This window comes from Monodon monoceros, unplaced genomic scaffold (assembly GCF_005190385.1).
Source record: "Monodon monoceros isolate NGI ecotype Baffin Bay Population unplaced genomic scaffold, NGI_Narwhal_1 Super_Scaffold_5, whole genome shotgun sequence".
In the NCBI taxonomy this organism is placed as follows: domain Eukaryota; kingdom Metazoa; phylum Chordata; class Mammalia; order Artiodactyla; family Monodontidae; genus Monodon; species Monodon monoceros.
In genome coordinates, this window is record NW_021703782.1 from 113,992,494 (window position 1) to 114,012,990 (window position 20,497).

The 20,497-nt window shown below is 62.0% G+C and overlaps 3 protein-coding genes across 7 annotated transcripts; 1 reads left to right on the plus strand and 2 right to left on the minus strand.

Moving 5' to 3' along the window:
• Window positions 1–17: 17 nt before the first annotated feature.
• Window positions 18–11,840, minus strand: WDR97 (WD repeat domain 97). Its single transcript, XM_029203512.1, has 24 exons — window positions 11,548–11,840; window positions 11,213–11,343; window positions 10,400–11,028; window positions 10,118–10,239; window positions 9,224–9,929; window positions 9,010–9,152; window positions 8,691–8,927; window positions 8,524–8,614; window positions 8,289–8,421; window positions 8,077–8,198; window positions 7,741–7,801; window positions 7,420–7,569; window positions 7,135–7,341; window positions 6,928–7,053; window positions 6,749–6,832; window positions 5,649–5,765; window positions 5,383–5,604; window positions 5,105–5,299; window positions 4,806–5,003; window positions 4,604–4,725; window positions 4,355–4,517; window positions 3,524–3,978; window positions 3,366–3,427; window positions 18–3,255 (listed from the first exon to the last, which is right to left on the minus strand). Exons 1-24 carry the CDS (start codon window positions 11,783–11,785, stop codon window positions 3,053–3,055), a joined length of 4,917 nt encoding a protein of 1,638 aa, XP_029059345.1. The 5' UTR covers window positions 11,786–11,840; the 3' UTR covers window positions 18–3,052.
• On the minus strand, window positions 11,801–14,866 carry MAF1 (MAF1 homolog, negative regulator of RNA polymerase III). 4 transcript variants are annotated; one of them, XM_029202294.1, is made up of 8 exons: window positions 14,529–14,866; window positions 13,671–13,796; window positions 13,438–13,566; window positions 13,198–13,363; window positions 12,944–13,065; window positions 12,744–12,863; window positions 12,440–12,574; window positions 11,801–12,313 (listed from the first exon to the last, which is right to left on the minus strand). In XM_029202294.1, the coding sequence occupies exons 2-8, from the start codon at window positions 13,751–13,753 to the stop codon at window positions 12,292–12,294; spliced, it is 777 nt and encodes a 258-aa protein (XP_029058127.1). In that variant the 5' UTR covers window positions 13,754–13,796; window positions 14,529–14,866; the 3' UTR covers window positions 11,801–12,291. The 4 variants fall into 4 exon arrangements, with proteins under 4 accessions (XP_029058127.1, XP_029058129.1, XP_029058128.1 ...); XM_029202296.1 differs by having other exon boundaries at window positions 14,537–14,769; XM_029202295.1 differs by lacking the exon at window positions 14,529–14,866 and adding an exon at window positions 14,206–14,270.
• Window positions 14,867–15,098: 232 nt separating this feature from the next.
• On the plus strand, window positions 15,099–19,661 carry SHARPIN (SHANK associated RH domain interactor). Of its 2 annotated transcripts, XM_029202281.1 has the most exons (9): window positions 15,099–15,694; window positions 15,985–16,159; window positions 18,248–18,385; window positions 18,457–18,598; window positions 18,683–18,773; window positions 18,840–18,993; window positions 19,073–19,191; window positions 19,279–19,407; window positions 19,497–19,661. In XM_029202281.1, the coding sequence occupies exons 1-9, from the start codon at window positions 15,338–15,340 to the stop codon at window positions 19,578–19,580; spliced, it is 1,389 nt and encodes a 462-aa protein (XP_029058114.1). In that variant the 5' UTR covers window positions 15,099–15,337; the 3' UTR covers window positions 19,581–19,661. The 2 variants fall into 2 exon arrangements, with proteins under 2 accessions (XP_029058114.1, XP_029058113.1); XM_029202280.1 differs by having other exon boundaries at window positions 15,291–15,694; window positions 18,683–18,993.
• Window positions 19,662–20,497: the final 836 nt, after the last annotated feature.

Consider the following 20,497-nt stretch of genomic DNA (forward strand, 5'->3'; position numbering starts at 1 on the left):
GTTCCCCGCATTGTAAGGCGGATTCTTTACCACTGGACCACCAGGGAAGTCCTTCCATGCCTCTTTATCCCTTGTGTAGATTCGTGTAACCAATGTCACAGTCAAAATAGAGAACAGCTTCATCACCACAGAGATCTCCCTCCTGCTCCGCCCTCTCCTGCCCATCCTTAACCCCAGGCAACCACTAATCTGTTCTTCACCTCTATAATTTTGTCATCGCAAGAACGTTATTTAAATGGAATGTTTTGAGATTGGCTTTTTTCACTCAGCATAATTATCTGGAGATTCATCCAGGTTGTTGCGTTAATAATTTATTTTTATTGCTGAGAAGTATTCCATGGTGTGGATGTGCCACAGATTAGCCAGCCATTCACCTGTTGAAGGACCTTTGTGTCATTGACAGTTTGGGGCTGTTACAAATAAAGCTGCTATAAACATTGGTGCATAGTATGGTTTTGTGTGGACATAAGTCCTCATTTCTCTGGGATAAATGCCCAGCAGTGTGATTGCTGAGTCCTGCTTTTCAAGAAGTTGCCAAATTGCTTTCCAGTGTCTGGACCATTTTACATTCCCGCCAGCATCGTACACAGATCCAGTTGCTCCACATCTCCAGCATTTGGTGGCGTCACTTTTTAAATCTGAGCCATTCTTAATCTACACTTCCCTAATGGATGGTGATGTGGAGCATCTTCTCATGTGCTCGTTTGCCATCTTCATCTCCTCTTGGGTGAAATGTCTGTTTTGTGTCTTTTGCCTGTTTTCTAAGGAGATTGTTTGGTTTTTAGTTAATTTTGAGAGTTGCTTATATATTCTGGATATGTGTCCTTTGTGGATGTGTCATTTGCAGCTATTTCCTCCCAGTCTGTAGATTGTCTTTTCATCTTATTAACAAGGCCTTTCCCAGAGCAGTTTTAAAATTTGATGAAGTCCAATTTATTGATTTGTTTTCTTTTACATATGGTGCCTTGGGCGTTATGTCAAGACTCTTCATCAATTGCTAGGTCCAAAGGATTTATGTTTTCTTCCTAAATTTTTATAATTTTACATTTACATGTATGATCTGCTTTGAGTTTTGTCTTTATGTTGTCTTTTGCCATAACTTTTTTTTTAAATCAGGAAATATATCTGTCTTTTCTGAGTGTTCTAAGTTAATTATTTTTCTAAATTACCTTCTGATATATTTATAGTTTTATTTTCTACATTACAATCTTCATCTGAAAATTACTCTCATAAATGATGTGAGGAAGGGTTCTGGCTTTGTTTTCTATCTACCTATGCTGTGCTCAGCACTGTTCCTAAGTTCTTTAGATATAACAGTTCATTTAATCCTCACAGCAGTCCTGTGAGGTATCATAGCATTATCATCCACATTTCATAGATTGGAAACTGAGGCTTAGAGAACATGGGTAACTTGTTTAACGTCACACAGTCAGGAAGTGGAAAAAAATATGTATTTATGTTTGCTATATATATATTTGGTATTTTAACATCTATAGTGGAAATCCCATTCTAGCTTTTTATACATTTAATTGGGTTGTGTGATTTTTTTTTTTATTAATTTGTAGAACTTCTTTATATATTTTGGAGACAAGCCATTTTTAGTTACATGTATTTCAAATATGTTCTCCCACTCTGTGGCCTGACTTTTTACTCTCTTAATGGTATATTTTGATTAATATATTTCCTAATTTTAAAAGTTATATATTAATATGTATTAATAAATATATTAGTGTTTTCCTTTATGATTAGTGGGGATTTTGACCTGTTTAAACTTTTGCCCTACTTTCTCACGTTTGTATGTTGGTTTTTTTTTTTTGGCTGCACCACATGGCTTGCGGAATCTTAGTTCCCCAGCCAGGGATCGAACCTGAGTCCTCGGCAGTAAAAGCGCAGAGTCCTAACCACTGGACTGCCAGGGAATTCCGATGTCTGTATTTTTTAAAGCATTTATTGCTTCTGTAGTTCAAAACATAGAAACACCAGTAGATGCAGACTGCTACGGGCCTCAGTCCTTGTTGTAGCAGGTACAGTTCCTTTTATAAAAACGTCAAGTTTTTCAGTTATCTGGACCTGGCACTTCTGGCCCTCCTTGGCCTAGGAAAGAGCTGCCCACTCAGCAGCCCTGTAACAAGAGCCCCTGCGCAGGTTAGGGGCTGTAGGAAAGGTGTGGGAGACCAATTTTAACCACAAAGCCATTGAGCAGAAATGTCTAAAGTCAGAGGCTGAAAATACAGGAAAGAAATCGCTGCTCAGGCAACCCAGCAGCAGGATATAGAAAGCTAGAACAGGCCCGTCGCAAAAGCCGTCCTAGTAAGTGCGCACGTGGGCTCCACGTGTGGTTGGGTCAGTGCCCTTTGAGGTCATGGCAGTTCAGAAGAAGGCCGAGGCCCTGAGACCCTGTGCTTCACAGACAAGGTGAATCTCCTGGTGACTTTTAGGTTGAAAGGTCCAGAGAACACTGCCCCTTTACTGCTTCTCTGATAAAGCACACGGGGCCTCTTCATTAATTTTTCTCCTTTCCAGCCTAAAGGTAGCAAAGCTCCGACCGACTCCTGGTTTCACCTGCATCAAATGACTGCAAGTTCCCACACACACACCTGCGACCACCCAGACCCTCCCCTCTCCCCAGCCCACCCATTAGTCTCCCCCTCCCCTCCTGAGCACCGTGGCTGAGTGCCTGAGCAGGGCCATGCCCGTGCGGCAGGTTCCCTCTCTGGGCAGACAGGCCCTCCCGCACCGAGAACGCTGCTCTACCACGTGCTGACCCGAGCCCAGACCCTGTCCCATCCCAGACCCCACCAGTCCCCCAGCTCCTGCCTCACACATGCAGCTGGCCACCAGCAGGTTCATGACACACCAGCCAGACCCCCCCTTTGCCCACATCAGGGGCCCCCAAAGGTGAAGGTGGCATCCAGTGAGCTGGCCGTGGCCTCTGGACTTTATTCGGGTCCTGGGCCTTGGCTGGGGTGAACAGCCGGCTGGAGAGCCATGTCCTGACTCCATGCTGGAGGGAAAAGGGGGAGGCAGGGTCAGGCCAGGGTCACCAGCCAGCTCAGCTGTAGCTGTCAGGGTCCATGTCATCTGGCAGAAAGTAGCGTTGCAGGGCAGGCTGCAGGAGCTGCGGGGGCAGCGGACGGGCAGGACTGGGCCAGTCTGGGGGGAAAGGCTGCAGTTCCACCCGGGGCAGTGGCAGCTTCAGCATCCGGATGGCGCCATCCAGGGTGCGGCCCGCCCAGAGCCGGGACAGCATTCGGCCTGGGGGCCAGCAGTATAGTGAGACCTTGGGGTGGGGTCAGTGTTCCGCGGGAACTGGGCTGGGGTGGGGTAGAGGTCAGGGTCCGATTTCTATCCCTGTCCCTACTCACCCCTCAGTTTCATTGGAGACCTCTGGACCTTGGCCTCCTGAAGCCGGAGGATGGAGTAGTGCCTGGAGGGTAAGGAGGCAGGTTTGGCTGAGCCCGCGCCTCAGCTGTTCCACACAGGCTCTGCCCCAGCCTCTTCCAGGGACCCGTGGCGTGCTCACCGGGGTTCCCGGAGCTGTGGCACCACCATGCTGGGCCTCCGTGGGGGCGGGCGAGGGGGCGGGGTCTTGGGCTCCTCCTGCAGGGGGCCCTGCTGCCGAGCCCCATGCTGCTCGCAGAAGAAGTTGAGTGCGTCGATGGGCCCCAGGTCCAGCATTTTTGACTGTGACCAGGTCGTCTGCTCCAGAGGCAGTGGCTCATCAGGCAGTGCAGCTGGCGCGGAGGATCGCAAGTGGGCCTCAGGCAAGGGGCAGAAGTGTGTCAGTGTCCCAGACAGTGCACGTTGGGTCCGCCCAAAGCGCATCTGTGCGAGCGTCTGCTGGGCCTGCAACTCCAGGGCGGCCAAGTCTGGCTCTCCGGGTGAGACCACCGGTGAGGGCGTCCGGGAGACGCTTGAGGGCATCACAGAGATATGAACAGTTGCCCCAGAGACCATGGAAATCTGCGACAGGGTCTCCTTCGAAGGAGGGTGAAGTGCTGAGGTCTCTGAGACCTCAGGCAGCATCTCTGACAACTTGGCTACAGATGGCGGCACAGTTTCCATCTGCTGGGGAGTTGGCCAGTGGAGGCTGGAGAGGTGATGCCCATGGCTCCAAGCCTGAGACCCCACCCCAGACTCCCTCCTGGGGAGGCGCAGGAAGATCCCGGGAGATGGGGGAGGGGTGAGGGATGGGGGAGGATGGAAGAGGCGCAGAGCCAGAGCGGGGCAAGGAGCCCGCTGGCCTCACCTGGCTCTCCCCTCTGCACTTGGGAAAAGCCTGGGGAGAAGGCGACAGGCTCTGCGGACAGGTGGCCCGCCCCCGCCCCGCCCTCACTCCCGCCCCCGCCCAGACCTTCAGCTGCCAGACCATCTCCTCCAGCTTCTGGCAACAGCGCTTGCGCAGTGCGGCCTTGGAGGCGCGCTCCGGGCCCTGGACCCAGGTCATCATCTCCTTGAACAGGAGGCCGTGCGGGTCCTGAAGGCCGAGTCCTTCCAGCAGCTTCCTGAGCTCCGGCCTGGGACAGGTGTACAGGCGTGGGAGGCTTCTGGGCGGCCTCCCTGGCAGCATCGGGGAGGAGGGAGGGAAGGGAGCGGAACTCACCGGCAGGAGGCTGGCGAGTAAAGGACGTAGCACAGGAGCTCCAGCACCACCTCGCGGGACTCCAGGGAGCAGGCCAGGAGCAGCTGCAGCGCCAGCATCACAAACTGCTTCTGCATCCTGTCCTGAGCGCAGAGGGAGCGACACTGGGGCCCGAGGCCTGGGGCGGGGCGGGGCGGGGCCGGTCTCGGGACTAGGAGCTCACCTGGAGGCTGGGGGGCTGGTCCAGGTTGAGCAAGCGCACGAGGATGCCCTGCAGCCGGCTGCAGAGGTCTCTGCTGACGTCGGGCAGCAGCCTCAGCAGCGCGTGCAGGATGTGCACACGGTCTGCCCAGGAGGCCTCGTCCAGCAGGTCCATGAACAGCGAGGCCAGGCCCTCCACCGTGCCCACCTCGGGGTACGCCTGCAGGGATCTGGCGCTGAGGCCTGGCCCCCTGCGCCGCACCCGGGCGCTCCAGCCTCCCCTCCCGTACCTGAGCCCGTGCCTCCAAAACTCCCCCGAACCTGCAGAGTGAAGATGGGGAAGAGCTTTTTGAACCAGTTCTGGCCGACGAAAAAATGCAGGAACCTAGGCAGATGCCCGCAGCGCTCTTCCCAGAGCGAGTGCCCGTAGTGGAACTGGGGGCAGTGAAGACAGGTCTCGGCCCTGGCGGTGTCCTCGCGGGAGCCCATGGGCTTCGGGATGCGACCCTCGGGGCTCTAGGGGCAGCGGCAGCAGCTGCAGACCCTGCCCGCCTCAGGCAGCTCCTGCGCCGCTGCCCAGCCCAGCCCCGGACGCCCACCTGAGCCTCCTGCTCCAGCAGCTGGTCGGAGAGCTGCGTGTGGGGGCGCTGCGAGTCCGAGGCCCAGTCCAGACCCTGCTCGCCCTCCTCCTCCCCCTCCCCTCCCCACAACTGGGTCCGCTTCTCCTGCCGCTTGGCGCGCCGCCGCCTCGTGCCCCGCGGCAGCCACGGGTCGCCCCGGCTCCCTCCTGGCTGCGAAGTGGAGAGCGAGGCGTGGCCACGGGCGCGTCAGGGAGCCGGCCCCGCCCCGCCCCGCCCCGCCTCGCCCCGCCCCTTGCCTTGCCAAGGGCTCCGAGGCCGCTGACCTCCACAGGCTGCCGCATCTGCTGCAGCACCACCGAGTTGGGCACGCTGCCCGGGAAGCGGATGGGCCGCCGCCAGCACTGCAGGTGGAGCACAGCGGCGCAGGCTGAGGGCCTGGACTCCACCTGCCCCAGAGACCACCCCGGCCACCAGCCCAGCTCTGCCCGCCTGACGTCCGAGAGCTGAGTGGGGCTCACACGCCCTGCCCACGACACACACACAGGAAGAGAGAATCTCTAGAAATCAGGCCGAAGGGCAGACAGCGAGTGTGGTATCAGCTGTGGTAACTGAGGACGGAGATCTGGGTAACAGCCGGCCTTTGGGGAGCCCTGACACCCACATGGTCTCCACAGGACTCAGCCCCCGGTCCTGGAGCAGAGACGCTGATAAGAAGGGGGCAGTAGGAGGGACTCCCCCGGCGGTCCAATGGTTAGGACTCCGTGCTTTCACTGCTGGGCCGGGGTTCAATCCCCGGTCGGGGAACTAAGATTCCACAAGGCACGCAGTGTGGCCAAAAAATAAAAAAAAAAAAAAAAGAAGGGGACAATGGGAGCTCGAGGGGGGTTACCGGGGGCTTGGGTAGATGGAGTAGCAGCTGGAAGGATCCGTTACCCACCTGGGAAGGTAAGAGTGCCAGATGTGTGGGGAAAAGGGGCTGGGCCTGTCTGGGCATCCGGAGGGGGAGAGAGTGGGAAGGCCGGCTCCCACCGACTCTGCTCCCCTCAAGGGAGGGGACTCTGGTCTCGCAGACAAAGTGCACAGAGGCCCCAGCCCCCCAACCCTCGCGCTAGGGAGTGGCTGCAGGAGCAACCGCTGGCAGAGGCTCTGGCTTCGCCTGGCTCCAGCTCCGAAGTCCCTGGCCCTCTGGCAGCCAGTTCCCGGAGTGAGGAGTCAGGGCACACGGAGAGCAGCAGCGGCAAAACCGGGCCCGGGGTGAGGGGTGCAGGTGGGCCTGGCCCTCGGGTCAGAGCTGGGCACAAAGGCTTACAGCAAAGGGGACATGGGGTACATAAGGAGAGCCCCCCCGGGGAGGGAAGGGCCTCAGGACAGCAAGGGGTCTCACCTCATAGGGCTGAACAGCGGCAGGGAAGAAGCCCCTGGGGTTGGAGAGAAGCTCCTGGGGCCGCCTCTTCAGCAGCAGGGGGATCTGGGGATGGGACAGGGCTCAGAGCCGAGTTTGGACTCCAGTGTCCCTGCAGTTCTGCCTTCGGGCGGCAGCCTCCACCCACCTGGGCCCCTCACCCTGCGCTGCAGGTGGGAGGACAGTGGATCCGGGGCCACAGGCTTCTCCCCGTGGAGCCGCTCCCACTGCAGCTGCAGGTGTAGACTAAGGCCCAGCTCGTGGCTCGGGGAGGAGCGGGCCAGCAGCTGGGGTGGAAGGAGTCGCCAGGGGGTGGGGTGGGGACCATGAGGTGAAGGCAGAGGGGTGGGAGTGGTGGTAAGCCTCACCTGGGATGCTCTGCTGTGCAACCTCCGGTGGGTGGTGGGGGGAGGGGCAAAGCGCTGGCCCAGGGTCCCAAGATCCTGTGGTGGCGAGGCTTCAACGCCCCTGAGATCGGGGACATCTCTGGGCAGGGCGCACACGTCCCAGGTCTGTCTCTCCACTGTGAGGGTCACGGTGCTCCACTGCTGGGACTCTCCTCCGGAATACCTGCCCTGGCAGGGAGGGCAGGGCAGACGGGCAGTGTCAGAGGCTCCGGGTGAAGGGAGGGACTGGGGAGGCCCCACACTCACCAGCAGATCAGGGCCATAAATCAGACGGAGGTAGTTATCAAAGGCCTCCTGGCACTGCTGCCAGGAGGGGGGGCGCCGGGCTGCAGGGTCCACCAGCCCCAGTTTCAGCTGCTGAAGGTCTTGGTCCCGGGCAATGAAGGCTTCCAAGTCCTGGGGTGAGGGTCAGGGGTCAGCGCATTCTTCCTTGAGCCTTGCTGCGTGCCCCTAGACAAGCACAGGGATCCCAGGCCTGCCCCAGGGACTGAAGGGGAAGGGCCCGAGCCGGGGCTGGGGGGCAGGGCTGGGTCCCTGAGGTGGAGAAGGGGTCAGGAGCCACCCCACCTTCTCCAGCACTGGCTGCTGAGGCGTGGCCATCTGGCAATGGATGAAAGACGAGGCTGTGCTGCAGACAGGGAGGGACACAGGTGGGACACTGGGTGGCATTACCAGTGGGATAGGGCAGAGGCTGGGACAGGGACCCAGGGGTGGTGGCCAGGCCCCTGGTGGGGAAGCACAAACAGCCAGGAGTGGGAAGGCCGGCACTGGGACGGGCTTGCGGTGGGTGGCCAAGGGGCCTGGGAGCCCTGGGGTCTCAGGTTGGGAGCACTCGGCCAGGCCCTGACCCAGGGGAGCCAGGTCGGGGCCTCCGGGACGGCTCGGTTGGGCCTGCCAGCAGACCTGAGGCTGGCCACCCCGCGCAGGTTGGCGAGCCTCTGCAGCTGGGCTGAGGTCAGCGACTCCTGGCTGGTCAGCGGCAGTGGAGGATCATCCACCACATCAGGGACATCCTGGCACAGCTTCTGAGCAGGGGAAAGGAGCCTGGAGCCCTGGCCTCGGTGGCTGGTCTGCCCACAGCAGCCCCACCCCGCCTACCTGTGCTCAGTGCACACCTTAATCAGGTAAGATGTGGGCAGGTAGAGCCTGTGGCCCACCAGGCAGAGGCAGGAGCCCAGGGCCAGCACCAGGTCCCCACTGTTACTGCAGAAGCTCAGGGCCTGAGGGGCACCGTTCAGCTGCAGGAGCCTGGAGGGTTGTTCAGACCGACAGTCTGGCCCTGCTCCTTGGAACAGAACACGGAGGCAGCAGCAGAGGCAAGCCCCCACCCCTCTCCCACCCCCCGCCCACCGCAGCAGGCGGTTCTCCGCGGTCCAGATGCCGATGGTGCCGTCCAGGCTGGAGCAGGCGTACAGCTTGAGTGTGGGACAGCAGCACAGGCCTGGGGGGCCAGGACTCAGGGTCAGGGGCCAGAGCCATCTGGCGGCCCGGACTTCACCTCTGCCCTGCCCGCTCACCGGTGATGTGGTCCGTGGGGTCGTCCTGGGGCCGGTGATCGAAGCGTGGGCTGTTGCCCAGGCCAAACTGCACCAAGCCATAGGTGGCGCTGTTCAGGTCCTCGAAGCCCACGGTGATGCGATTCCCGAGGGCGCAGAGCACCAGCGCCGGGTGGCAGCAGGAGAAGGTGCGCAGGAGGCTCAGGCTCTCCTCGGCATACGGGAAGACGCGCCACATCTTCACGGTCAAGTCTCCCCCTGTGGGGACGGGAGCCACAGTGGGGCCTTTGGGGAGGGAAGGGGTTCCCAGGCCGGCCGTGGAGGGAGGAGAGGTACCCACCGGAGGACACGATGCTGTTCCAGGTGGACGCAATGGCGGTGACGGGGCCTGGGCCGTGCGCCTCCGTACGGAAGACCGTCTTCGAGGAGCGCAACTCAAGTACGGACAGGGTGCCATCAGTGTGCCCCACCACGAGCAGGTACCTATGGGTGACCACAGCCTGTTGGTGTGGACCCGGCCGCCTTGCCCAGCCCTGGCTGGCTCCGGCACCCACCGGTTCTTGTCCTTCCAGGCCCCGGCCACGTCACTGCGGCACAGCTCGCCCTTGTACTGGCGCACTATCTCCCAGGTGGCAAACGCGCTCCCGGGGTCCGTGAAGTGGCTGTAAAGGTGCAGGCAGCAAGGCCGGGGCGCCGGGGGCGGCGGCGGGCACAGGCGGTGCAGCACGCGCATGGGGCAGCGTGCTGCGTTGGCGCACAGCAGGTGCCCGGCGCGCGTCAGCAGCCACAGCACCTCGCGGGGCAGGCAGTAGGCCACGGCGGCCGCGCAGTCCTCAGGCTCCAGCAGAAGCGCGCTCACGGTGTGTCCGCTGGAGACCGACACCAGGTAGACCGAGCCGTCGGCGCAGGCGCACACGAGGCGCGTGGGCAGCTGCGCTTGCGGGGCCATGGGCGAGGGCAGCGCCGGCGCCACCTGCAGGTGGAGCACTGGCGCCGACAGCTGGGCCAATGGCGAGTAGAGCTCCCGCACGCGCCACAGCTCCACGCTGCGGGCGCGCAAGGCGAGCAAGGGCCAGCCGGGGCCGGCGGGAGCCAGCAGATGGCTCACGGTCTCCGACGGCCCCCTCGGGCCCCAGCGACTTGGCGCCACCTCACCCACCTGCGCCGCTGCCTGCAGGTCCCACGTGCGCAGCGTCCCGTCTTGAGAAGCCGACAGCACAAGGGCCGTGCTCGGGAGTACAGCCACCGCAGTCACCGGGCCTGCGGGAGGGGCTCGGGTCACTCCTGCGCACCAGGGACTGAGGGAAGGGGAGCCGTCGGTCAGGGTCATGACCAGGGCGGAGAAGCTTGGCCAGAAGCCCGTGGAGATCCTGTGCCCGGAGCTCTCAAAGGCAGGGCTGTGCCCAGGGTGAGGGGAGACCAGGCCTCAATAGCCACACACGACACACCTGTGTGTCCCACGAACACCATCCGGATCTGCCAGTCAGCCTCCCACACCTTCACCGTGCTGTCCCGGGAAGCTGTAACCATGGCCCCCGCCTCTCTACAGTACACCAGGTCGGAGATGGTGCTGAGGGGGGAAAGGGAGGCCCGTGGACTCAGGACTACAGTGTGTGTGTGTGTGTGCGCGCGCGTGCGCACGCGCCGGCACCCCTGCCACGACCGGATTTGTGTCGCGGACTCACCTCATGATTTCCCCCTCTCCCACCAGCCCCTGGGCCCCTCCTCACGTTTTGTGCAGATCCCGACGCACATCTGTGAGAGCCCAGGTGTGCAGATCAAAGGTGAGCACGGCTGAGCCGCAGGCTGCGCAGCAGCGTGGGACGTGAGGGGGATGCTGAGGCCCGAGAGCCAGACGCGCAAGCGCACCCGAGAGGTTTGGCGGCAGCCACAGAGGGGACCCATGGGGAACCAGGCAGCGACCCCCCGCACGGAACTTCCAGAGCGCCAGGCTTCTGCCCGCCTCCGCCACCAGCAGCAGCCCGGCGTCGGGCACCGGCAGGCAGCAGACTGGCTCGCGGCCCGGCACCCTGCGCTCCACTGGCTTACTCTGCCACAGCAGGCTGAGGTCGGACCTTAGGATGGCCAACCCCGCTGGGCCCCAGCCCACAAAGCGGCCCACAGTGCCCAGCTCGCCCGGCAGTGCCACCAGCCCTGTAAGCGCGACCGGAGCTAGCAGCTTCTCTTGTGCCCAGCCATCCTCTCTGCGCAGGTGCAGGCGGCCGGCACCGTCCAGCACCACGAAGCGTCTGCCCATGGGGTCCTGTGCCACCGAACACAGCCCGGCTGCCACCTCCAGGCGGCGCAGCAGCTCTAGCCCGTGCGTCAAGCGCGCCACGTGCAGCTCGGCTCTCTTTTCCTGCGGACCGGGACCAGCAAGCCTGCCGTAAACTTGGCGGGGGCCAGGGGTTGGGGGGCGGGGGTGTAGGCAGCACCCACCTAGGGGAGCCAAGAGGATCTGGGCTGGGGTCCTGCAGGGGACCCCTAGGGGAAGAGCCGGGCCGGAAAGAGGCCTTGAGACGGATGCCATGGGCAAGCCGCACCTTTTCCACAGAAGTCTGGAGGCCTGTACGCAGGAGCAGCCACAGCTGGCGGGCACGGGCGCTCGGGGTCACATTCTGCCACCGAGAGTTGCTGGTAAAAAGCCGTGGGGCCGCCTCCTTAAACGATGACTCTGCGAACCGGCAGCGGAAGCCCTGTCGGTGTGGCCTTTGGGCCCCTAACCCTGGAGGTCGTGGGCAGCCAAGGCCCCTCCTGAGGGGCCTGCCAGGTTAGGGGACTGCCCGGGGAGTGCTGCATTCCCAGAGGACAGAACCAGCGCTTGAGTGAGGCCTGCGGCCAAGCGGGCCATCTGGGGGTCGAGGCCGGGCCACCTCACCATCCTCTTCGTTGAGCAGTCCTGGGTCCGGGACGTCGTAGATGTCGGCATCATACAGGTCCAGGTCTGGAATCAGGTGGTCGCCTTCTATGGTAAAGGGGTTGCTTGCGTCCCACACTTCTGGCTCCATTTCAGGAGCCGCGGGGTCCAGGCGGCTCAACAGCCCCCTAGGACCGTTGCTAGGATACCAGACGCAGCAGGCCCCGCCCTCGACGCAGGCCCCGCCCCCACGCCTCATGAGCCTCCATGCGCACTGAGTCACAGAAACTTTTATTGGAAGCAAACCAGCTGCAGCAAAGTGACACTCAGTGCACGCTGCCCGATGGGCAAGGTGGGGAGTACAAGTGGGCGGATGACCCCTGGGGACCGCCTGCTGGGTCTCCGGCCCTTTGGGCTGGAGTGTGCAGGTCCAGGCCTGACCCTGCACAAAATACAAAAATAAACTCTGTGGTCCAGCTGTCCCTGCCCGTGTCAGTTCGTTTGGGCGGGGCAGTGGCTCTTCCCACCAGGCCCTGTGCCGTTGCTGTCCAGTCCAGCCACAGCGTGGGCAGCGGGAGCCTGTGGGGCTGAGGGGACATCCACAGGCTACAGCCAAAGGGCTAGGCAGGTGTGGCCTGGAGTGGCGCTGGTGCTGTGGCAGCGCCAGGATCTGGCCAGCAGCTGTGGAGGCCCTGGGACCCCTCAGGTGGGCAGGTCCAGGCACTGTTTGAAGCTGGGTGAAGCGAGGGCCTCTGTTCCTCTTCTTCACATACAGATCACCGGGACCCTGAGCAACGGGTGGCACACAGTGAGTTCTGAGGAGCCCACACTCAGGAGACCAGGCAGAGGGGGCCCCACCCTGCCCTGCACACCCCAGGCTGAAGGGAGGGAGGCCACTGCAACCGTCACACACCTGTCCTCTTCCATGGTGCTGGTCTCCTCGTGGCCGCCCTCACGGCCTCCACCTCCACTCTCCTCCTCCTCCTCCTCTCCCCCGAGCTCCATGTCCAGCTCATTGCCGGCCTCCGACGGAGTGTAGGTGGATCCACTGGGGGTGGGGGGACCAGTCTTAAAACCGCCTACCCCCAGCCTGCTGCTAACCCCAGGGAGGGTGTCTGGGGAGGACAAAGTTAGGAATGGGGTGGGCCAGGCTGGGGAAACGGTGTGTGAGCCGAACAGGGAGGTAAAGGAAGGGAGGTGGACAGGTGCCAGCCAACCTGATAGAGCGGCAGCTGAAGAACACGATCCGTTTCAGCCGCTTGTTGTAGAAGAAGTAGTTGAAGGACCAGAGGCTGCCATCTTCCCCGAAGGGATCTGAGTCCAGGTCTGGGTTGTAGCTGGGGCGTGTGGGGCGAGATGTGGTGTGAGGTCCCAAGTGACACCCACCCAGGACCCACCTGCAGGGACGCCAGCTCACCTGTAGATGTCGCACTCAGCCAAGCAGATCTCCTCATCCACCGCGTTCCACAGCTGCGGCTTCAGGGCCTTGAAGTCCTCGCGGACAGCGGAGAACAGGCTGCAGTTGACTGCGTTCACCACCTAGGATGGTCACAGTCAGGGCTGACGAGGACCCAGGGCAGCAGGCATGAACCGGGCCGAGCCCCTGTGAGTTAGGGAGGACACCAAGCATGGTTGTGGGCCTACAGGTCCCTTCCCCGACCCGACCCTCACCCAGCTGAGGCTGGGCTCCCGGCTGAACTCGTGGCTCCGGGCTCTGCTGAAGTCGTAGTCCGGCCGGAAGGACTCGTTGAGCGTGGCGATCAGGTAGAAGAGGGTCTTGCGGCTGCACTTGTCGCTGAGGGGGCCCTCATCCTCGCCACCCTGGCTCTTACTCAGTCTGCACAGAGAGAAGCGTCAGCCTGGCACTGCCCCGCTTGCCAGTGCACAGTGGGCAGGCCCTGCCCGGCTCACCTGCTGGGGCTGAGGCCCGAGGTCTGGGGTGGGGACAGTGCCTCCAGCACATGTGGCTGGCCCTCCTGGCAGAACTGCTTGAACATGTGCTTGTCGTCGCCCGCCATCTTACACGAGTAGCTCTCAATCCTAGAGACGCAGGCACAACCATGAAGCACGCCACCCCCGCAGGCTCAACCCAGAGACAGGGCAGAGTGACCTCTGAGACGCCAGCCCCAGAGCCCTGGCCTCACCTGCCAATGATGTGGGCATCTCCTGTCTCCACGGTCAGCTGCGAGTTGATGGCCTCGAAGCTGGAGTTCTCCAACAGCTTCATGTCCCCGGGGAGGAGGTCCTGTGCTCCGAAGGGCTACGGCTACCTGAGGATGCAGGTCAGTCCATGGGTGTCTGGCCCTTGGGGCTCCACCTTCAGCCCTCCTCCCAGTAAGTGGCGCCGCTGTAAACAACTTGGGTCCCTCCTGCAGCCTGCTCCCAGGCCTTCAGCACTGGCGGGAGAGGTGATGAGAGCGGCATGTCCAGGCCCCAGATCAGCCACACCTCTTGCACCTCACAGGAGTTCTTGGGCCAGGCTGGGGGACCCACCGGGGATCCTGCTAACCCCGGGGCTGCTGGGTTAGTCTCTCCCTCAACACCCCCCATCCCGACACAAGAGCCCTACCCACCAAGGGGGGCCCTGCGAGCCCGCGAAGGGACGTGACTCCTGCAGTGCCCCTCCGGCCGGGATCCTCAGCCCGGGTAAGAACCGCACCCAGTTAGGAACCAGATCACCTGGGGCTCGGCCCTGCCGTCACCTGGACGCGGCGCTCTTTCCTGTTCTACAGGCTGCTTTCTAGTGAGCTCCTCCGTTTTTCTCCGAAAGTACGACAGGGAGCAGAGGGAGGCCCCGCGGCCCCCGAAGGGCCTGTCAGCCGGGCAGCTAGGGCGCTGCAGCGTCTGCCGGGCCTAAGGGGAACCCCAGCCAAGCCGCGCGAACTACAAGTCCCAGGAAGCCGTGCGCCTCGGGAGGCGCGCGTGCGCTCCAGCGCGAAGCCTGCTGGGGGCTGTAGTTCTGGAGGGCCCGAGTCGGCGCCGGGCACAGGGCGTACCCCTACCTGCTTACTCTGCGCTCAATCGGGCCGGACCGGACCAGGCAGGGTCAGGTCGATTGGCGTCGGTGCGGGTGAGAAGGCGGTGCGGGCCCCGGGTAGCGCGGACCCCTCAGGACCGGAGTGCGGCGCCGCGGCCTCCGCTCGGGCCGCACTGTATCTGGGGAAAGAAGCTCCGCAGCGACGTCCCGTTACTCCCGGCCCCGCCGGCCCATCCGATCTGCCACCGCGACATAGCCTCGCCCGTGCACGGCGCCCGACTATCGCGACCGACCTGCCCGCCGACCGCCACAGAAGGCCCGAGCAAGCGAGCGAACGACCTCTACCTCCCCGGGCCGGACAACAACAAGCGTCCGCCAGGCCCGGCCCCACGCGTCTGAATGGCCCGCTCCAGACGCCGGGACCGGGAGCTCGCAGAGCCATTGGGGGCAGTACCCGCCGCTCAGTCCTGTCTTCCACTCCTACTGGCTGTGGCGCATGTCCGTCATCTTCTCGGCCGTGCGAACCCGCCTTCCTCCCTGGCGCTCATTGGTCGCGGCCCCTCGCCGGCTCCGCCCCGGGTGCTGTAGGTGTGGGCTAGAGGGGGCAACTGAGTGTTCGGTGGGCGGCGAGAGGCGGGCGGCGGCCCAGAAGGAGCCTAGGAGTACGTCCGGCTCCCGCCAGACGCGGGGGTCGACAGGGCCGCTGGGCTGCAGCCCCCAGCCGAGCCTGTAGGGCCTTCCAGTTGTGGCCGGTGCATCAGTCACTGACGCTTTGCCCAGAGTACAGGCCTCCAAGCCCAGCCTCGCCCGCCGGAGTCCGAAGACCCTCTGGCCATGTCCATCGTGGGCGAAGCGGGAGGGTCAGACGGCTCCAACGCTCGGGCGACGCCCGGAACCCCAGGCTCGCGGTCCCAGTTTCCGGCCGGTGGAGGCGCTCAGCGGCCCGAGGCCACGGAAGCGGGCTCGTGGGGCCGGGCCGGGACCGGACCGGAGATGGCGCCGCCGGCGGACGGCGCGGCTGCGGCCTCGGACCGTGGCTCGGCTGCGGTGCTCCTGGCCGTGCACGCCGCGGTGAGGCCGCTGGGCGCGGGGCCGGACGCAGAGGCGCAGCTGCGGAGGCTGCAGCTGAGCGCGGACCCCGAGCGACCAGGGCGCTTCCGGCTGAAGCTGCTTGGCGCGGGGCCCGGGGCGGTGAGTCGGGGCGGCGGGGGCTGGCCGCTGAACCCGAGGCCATGCCCTTCCATTCGCCAGCTGCGTGCTCTTGAGCAGTTACCTTTTCTTTGCTTCTGTTTCCTTGTGTGTTAAATGGGGATAATGCTGGTACCTCCCTTCGTAGGACTATTGTGAGAGTTTCATAAGATAATACGTGTAAAGGACTCAGGACAGTGAAAGTGGCCTGCAAATGTTACCTCGTGTTCCTTTGATCATCATGCAGTATGTGCTGGGGGGAGGCACTGAGCCCAGACTCTCCTCCTCCTCAGGTCAGTTTGGAGTGGCCCTTGGAGTCCGTCTCCTACACCGTCCGAGGCCCCAGCCAGCATGAGCTGCAACCTCCACCAGGAGGGCCTGGGACTCTCAGCCTGCACTTCGCCAACCCTCAGGAAGCTCGGCGGTGGGCAGCCCTGGTCCGAGGTGCCACCGTGGAAGGACAGAATGGTCAGTGCCCTGGAGTGAAGATTCACTGGGACCGGGATAGTGTTAGTTCTGCAAGAGAACAGGAGTAGCCCCAACCCCCCAGGTCTCGATGGGGGGGAGTAGTGGGGAAAGCTGAGCCCACCTTACCCACTGCTGGGGTTCTGGGAGGGCTCCCAGGAGGGAGGAAGTAGAGAAAAGGAACAGAGACCGAAGAGCTGGAGCCTGGAGTGCCAGACAAGTGTGGAGGGGCAGAGCACGCAGGCCCTCAGGACCTGGGTGAGAAGACGGACTATATGAAAAGCTTTGGGAAGGTATTCAGTGGGAGAGTGACAGGCTCAGATTCGAGCTACTTAAGACTGGTTGAGACCTGCATTCGTGTGAGTGATGCAGATAGGGCCGGAGAGAAGAAGGATGTTTCAGAGATGCTTAGGAGATGGAATTGGCTGGATTTCCTTGAGGTTTAAATGGAAGAGTGAGTGGTTGAGACAGAAAGCTGCAAGGAACAGACACTGGGGAGCTCCCAGATAGAGGGCCTTTTTGGGAGGGCACAGAGGTGGTCAAGTTCTTAAACGGGGGAGGGAAGGGAGGTAGGTGGATCTGGACTGGGGCTGGGGCTCTAAAGAGGTAAAGGTTGGGGGTAGAAAAGGTCAACCAAGGTCACCAGAAGAGAGAAGTGGGAAGAGAAGAGGGTCGGGAAGGCAGACAGTGCACCAGGGAAAGTCCACAGATGCATCAGAACAGCCGTCAGAGATGAGAAGAAAACCATACACTGAGATGAAGACGACAGCATCGGCAGAGAAGGAAAGGCCTTTTTTTTTCGTTCATTCGTTGTCCGTTGGTTCACCAAATGTGTGTTCAGCACCTGTAGTAAGCACTCTTTTAAGGCCTTAGAGATTTAGCATGAATAAAACTTTAAATCCCTGCTCTCTCGGAGCTGGCATTTCCAGAGAGGAGACAGACGTATAAAATAAGTAAAATAAATTCTGTCAGATGGTGGAAAGGATGGGAGCGCTGGAAGGGAGGGGTTTGCAATTTAAAATAGGGTGGCAGGGAAATCCTCATTAAGGTGACCCTTGAGTGAAATTTAAAGATCATGGGGTGAACCATGTGGCCTGGGAGCAGCAGGTACAGAAGCCCCAAGGCAACAGTATGCATGACATCTTTCGGGCTCAGCTGAGGCCAGGCCAGGCCTGGTGCTCGGCGCTCGGGAGCCCTGCTTACCTCGGTGGGAGGACAGCTCAGAATACTGAGGACACCACAGGAGCCGCATCAGCACCGCGTGGGCAGGGCCTCAAGTGGGTGGTAAGAAGCAGAGACGGCAGCATGCCCAGGGCAGGCATCGGCTGGAGAGGGTTTGGCATGGGGGCAGCCCAAGGTGTTCTGTGATGATGGTAGAGCCAAGAGAGAGGATGGAGGTCCCCGAGGACAACAAAGAGGCCATCTTGGGGCTTCCCTGGTGGCGCAGTGGTTGAGAGTCCGCCTGCCGATGCAGGGGACACGGGTTCGTGCCCCGGTCTGGGAGGATCCCACATGCCGCGGAGCGGCTGGGCCCGTGAGCCATGGCCGCTGAGCCTGCGCATCCGGAGCCTGTGCTCTGCAACGGGAGAGGCTGCAGCAGCGAGAGGCCCGCGTACCGCAAAAAAAAAACAAACAAAAAAAAGAGGCCATCTTGACTGCAGGGCTCCTGGTGAGCAGTATGGGGTGGGCTCCTTCTGAGGACCTCATTTGGTTCTGCTGCGAGGCCAGGGAGCCTCCCGGCTGGCTGAGAGGGCCTGTACAGGCCAAGAGAAGGGGCCCGGCCTCTGTGGAGGAGGGGCACGGGTGGGACTGGGCAGCAGAAGGGACCAAAAGGACTCCAGAGCCCAAGGAAGAGCCAGGTGCAGCTCTGAGTGGAGTCACCTGGGACCTCTGGAGTTTGCAAGGGCCAAGGCTGGGGAAAAGGCCTGGCTTTAAGTGTGGCCAAGGCGGGGCCCCGGCAGGGGCTGAGCTGAGGAGGGAGGAGACAAAGGTACCGGAAACCTGAGGTCAGAGAGCAGAGGCCTGGGTGAGCACTCAGCTGGGGGCTAGATCTCAGGAGACCATCAGCCCACCCCACATCTTCCCTCCTAGGCAGTGACAGCCTGACCCCAGCCCTAGGCTCAGAAACGTGCCCTGTTTCCCCGCCCAGTCTCCTTGAAGTGCCTGCAACCAAGGCCCCCCAGCCCAAGGTGGATCTTCTTAGGCGCCCTGGAGATTTGATGGAGAAAGGTAAGGGCAGGGGGCTGGAGGGGCTGGGGGGCAGCCCGCGGGGGGCTGTGACGGCCCTCTCTCCCCTGCAGAGGACCTAGCAGGGCACCTGACCCGGGCCATAGAGGGTGGGGATGAGAAGCGGGCAGCCCACGCAGCAGCCATCCTGGCCCAGCATCACGTGGCCCTCAGCATCCAGCTCCAGGAGGCCTGCTTCCCTCCCGGCCCCATCAGGTAAGGCCTGGGGCTTCCATCTCACCCGCCCTCCCAGTCCTCTCAGGTCCCCGGTCTTTACCGCTGACCTACACTCTGGCCTAGGCTACAGGTTACAGTTGAAGATGCTGCGTCCTCTGCCCACATCTCGCTGGCAGTCCACCCCCACTCCACCATCGGGGCCCTCCAGGAGCAGGTGAGCACGGGGTCTGGGGAGCCCTGCTGGGGGGACCTGGGTGACATTCCGACACTCTGGCCCCAGGTATTCTCGGAGTTTGGCTTCCCACCGGCTGTGCAGCGCTGGGTCATCGGGAGGTGCCTGTGTGTCCCCGAATACAGCCTTGCTTTCTATGGGGTCCGGCGGGATGGGGATCCTGCTTTCCTCTACCTCCTCTCAGCCCCCCGAGAGGCCCCAGGTCAGTCCTTGATTGGAGTGGGATGAGGAAGGTGGGGTGCAGCCTGACATGGTCCTGAGCCTTATTCCCTCTATGGCAGGACGCAATCCTCAGCACCCCCAGAAGATGGATGGGGAACTAGGCCGCCTGTTTCCTCAGTCACTGGGGCTGCCCCAAGCCCCTCAGCCAGCTGGCTCCAGCTTGCCCAACCCCCTTCAGGTGGGCAAGGGACTGGGCAGGGAGGGCCTAGGAGGCTGTGGGCATTGAAGGAATGGGTAAGCAGTAACTGTGTCCTCACCTCCCCAGCCCGGCTGGCCCTGCCCTTCCTGCACCTTCATCAATGCCCCAAGCCGACCCGGCTGTGAGATGTGCAGCACCCAGAGGCCCTGTGCTTGGGACCCCCTTCCCACAGCCTCCACCCAGCAGCTACCAAAGGTACCAGGGGCAGAGGCAGAGGCAGGGGAGGGGATGGGGGCAGGGGGGCAAAACAAGCAGAATGACCCATCTTCTGCCCCTGCCCGCAGGTCACAAGGAGAGAGGATGGCCCTTCCCTTCCAGGCCCAAGGTCCCTGGACCCCGTCCTGAACCTGTCAGGGAACCTCTGCTGACTGACCGCTCGCTGGAGACAAAACCGGGGTTGCCAGGGAGGGGCTGTGAGCTGGAGTCATTAAATACACTTGTGAGCCAGCTGGGTGCCCCTTTACTGTGCCCTTGTGCAGACTGGGCTGCTGGGAGAATGCAGAGCAGGGCGCAGTCCCACTCAGATGAAACTTGGCAGAGGCAGGGGTGGCGGCTCCCGAGCTGGGCCCAGGTGGCTACTGAAGAGCATACTTGGGACGCAAGTCCCCTGAAGTCTCCCAGGCCCCAAGGTTGCTTAGGACAGACACCCCCCCTGCCTGCTGACCACTGGGCTGGGCCCTCTGAGCCCCACCCAGCCCTCAGCTGACTGGCCCTCCTTTTCCAACCAGCGCTTTTCAGGCACACACCCTCCCCTCTGCCTTTCTCCTCTCTGCTCTTGCCCTCCCCACGCTGGTCCCCACTCTTCTGGGCTAGTCCCACCAGGCTGCCCTTATATTCCCTGCCTGGGGACAAGAAAAGCTCAGAGGATAAGAGCCCCGAGCCAGGGCCCAGGGCTACTACTAAGAAAACACCGCCATGGCCCTCCTGCCACTGACAGGTCCATGGCTGTGTTAGCCCAGCCACTGTCTGGCCGTGTGGCCTGAACCCACTCCCAGCCGCCCTGTAGACTGCTAGGAGGTGCTGTCCCCTCACAAAGACCGTGACCCTTGAGTCAACAGCACTTCCAGCTGCCCAGCAAAGAGACCAGAAGCACCTCTGGGTGGCCTCCGCCTGCCTCTCTGCTTCCTTGGTGAGGTTGAGTGCTGCCCCTCCTCTCCCGGCCACCGCCCAGCCCTGCCTGCCCCTGAGCCCCAGGAACAGCTCCTGCAGCTCCTACTTTAGGCCAGCCTCTTCCTGGTTGAAATGCTATGCAGGGCTCCCCGCCGCCTTCAGGATGAAGGCCAAG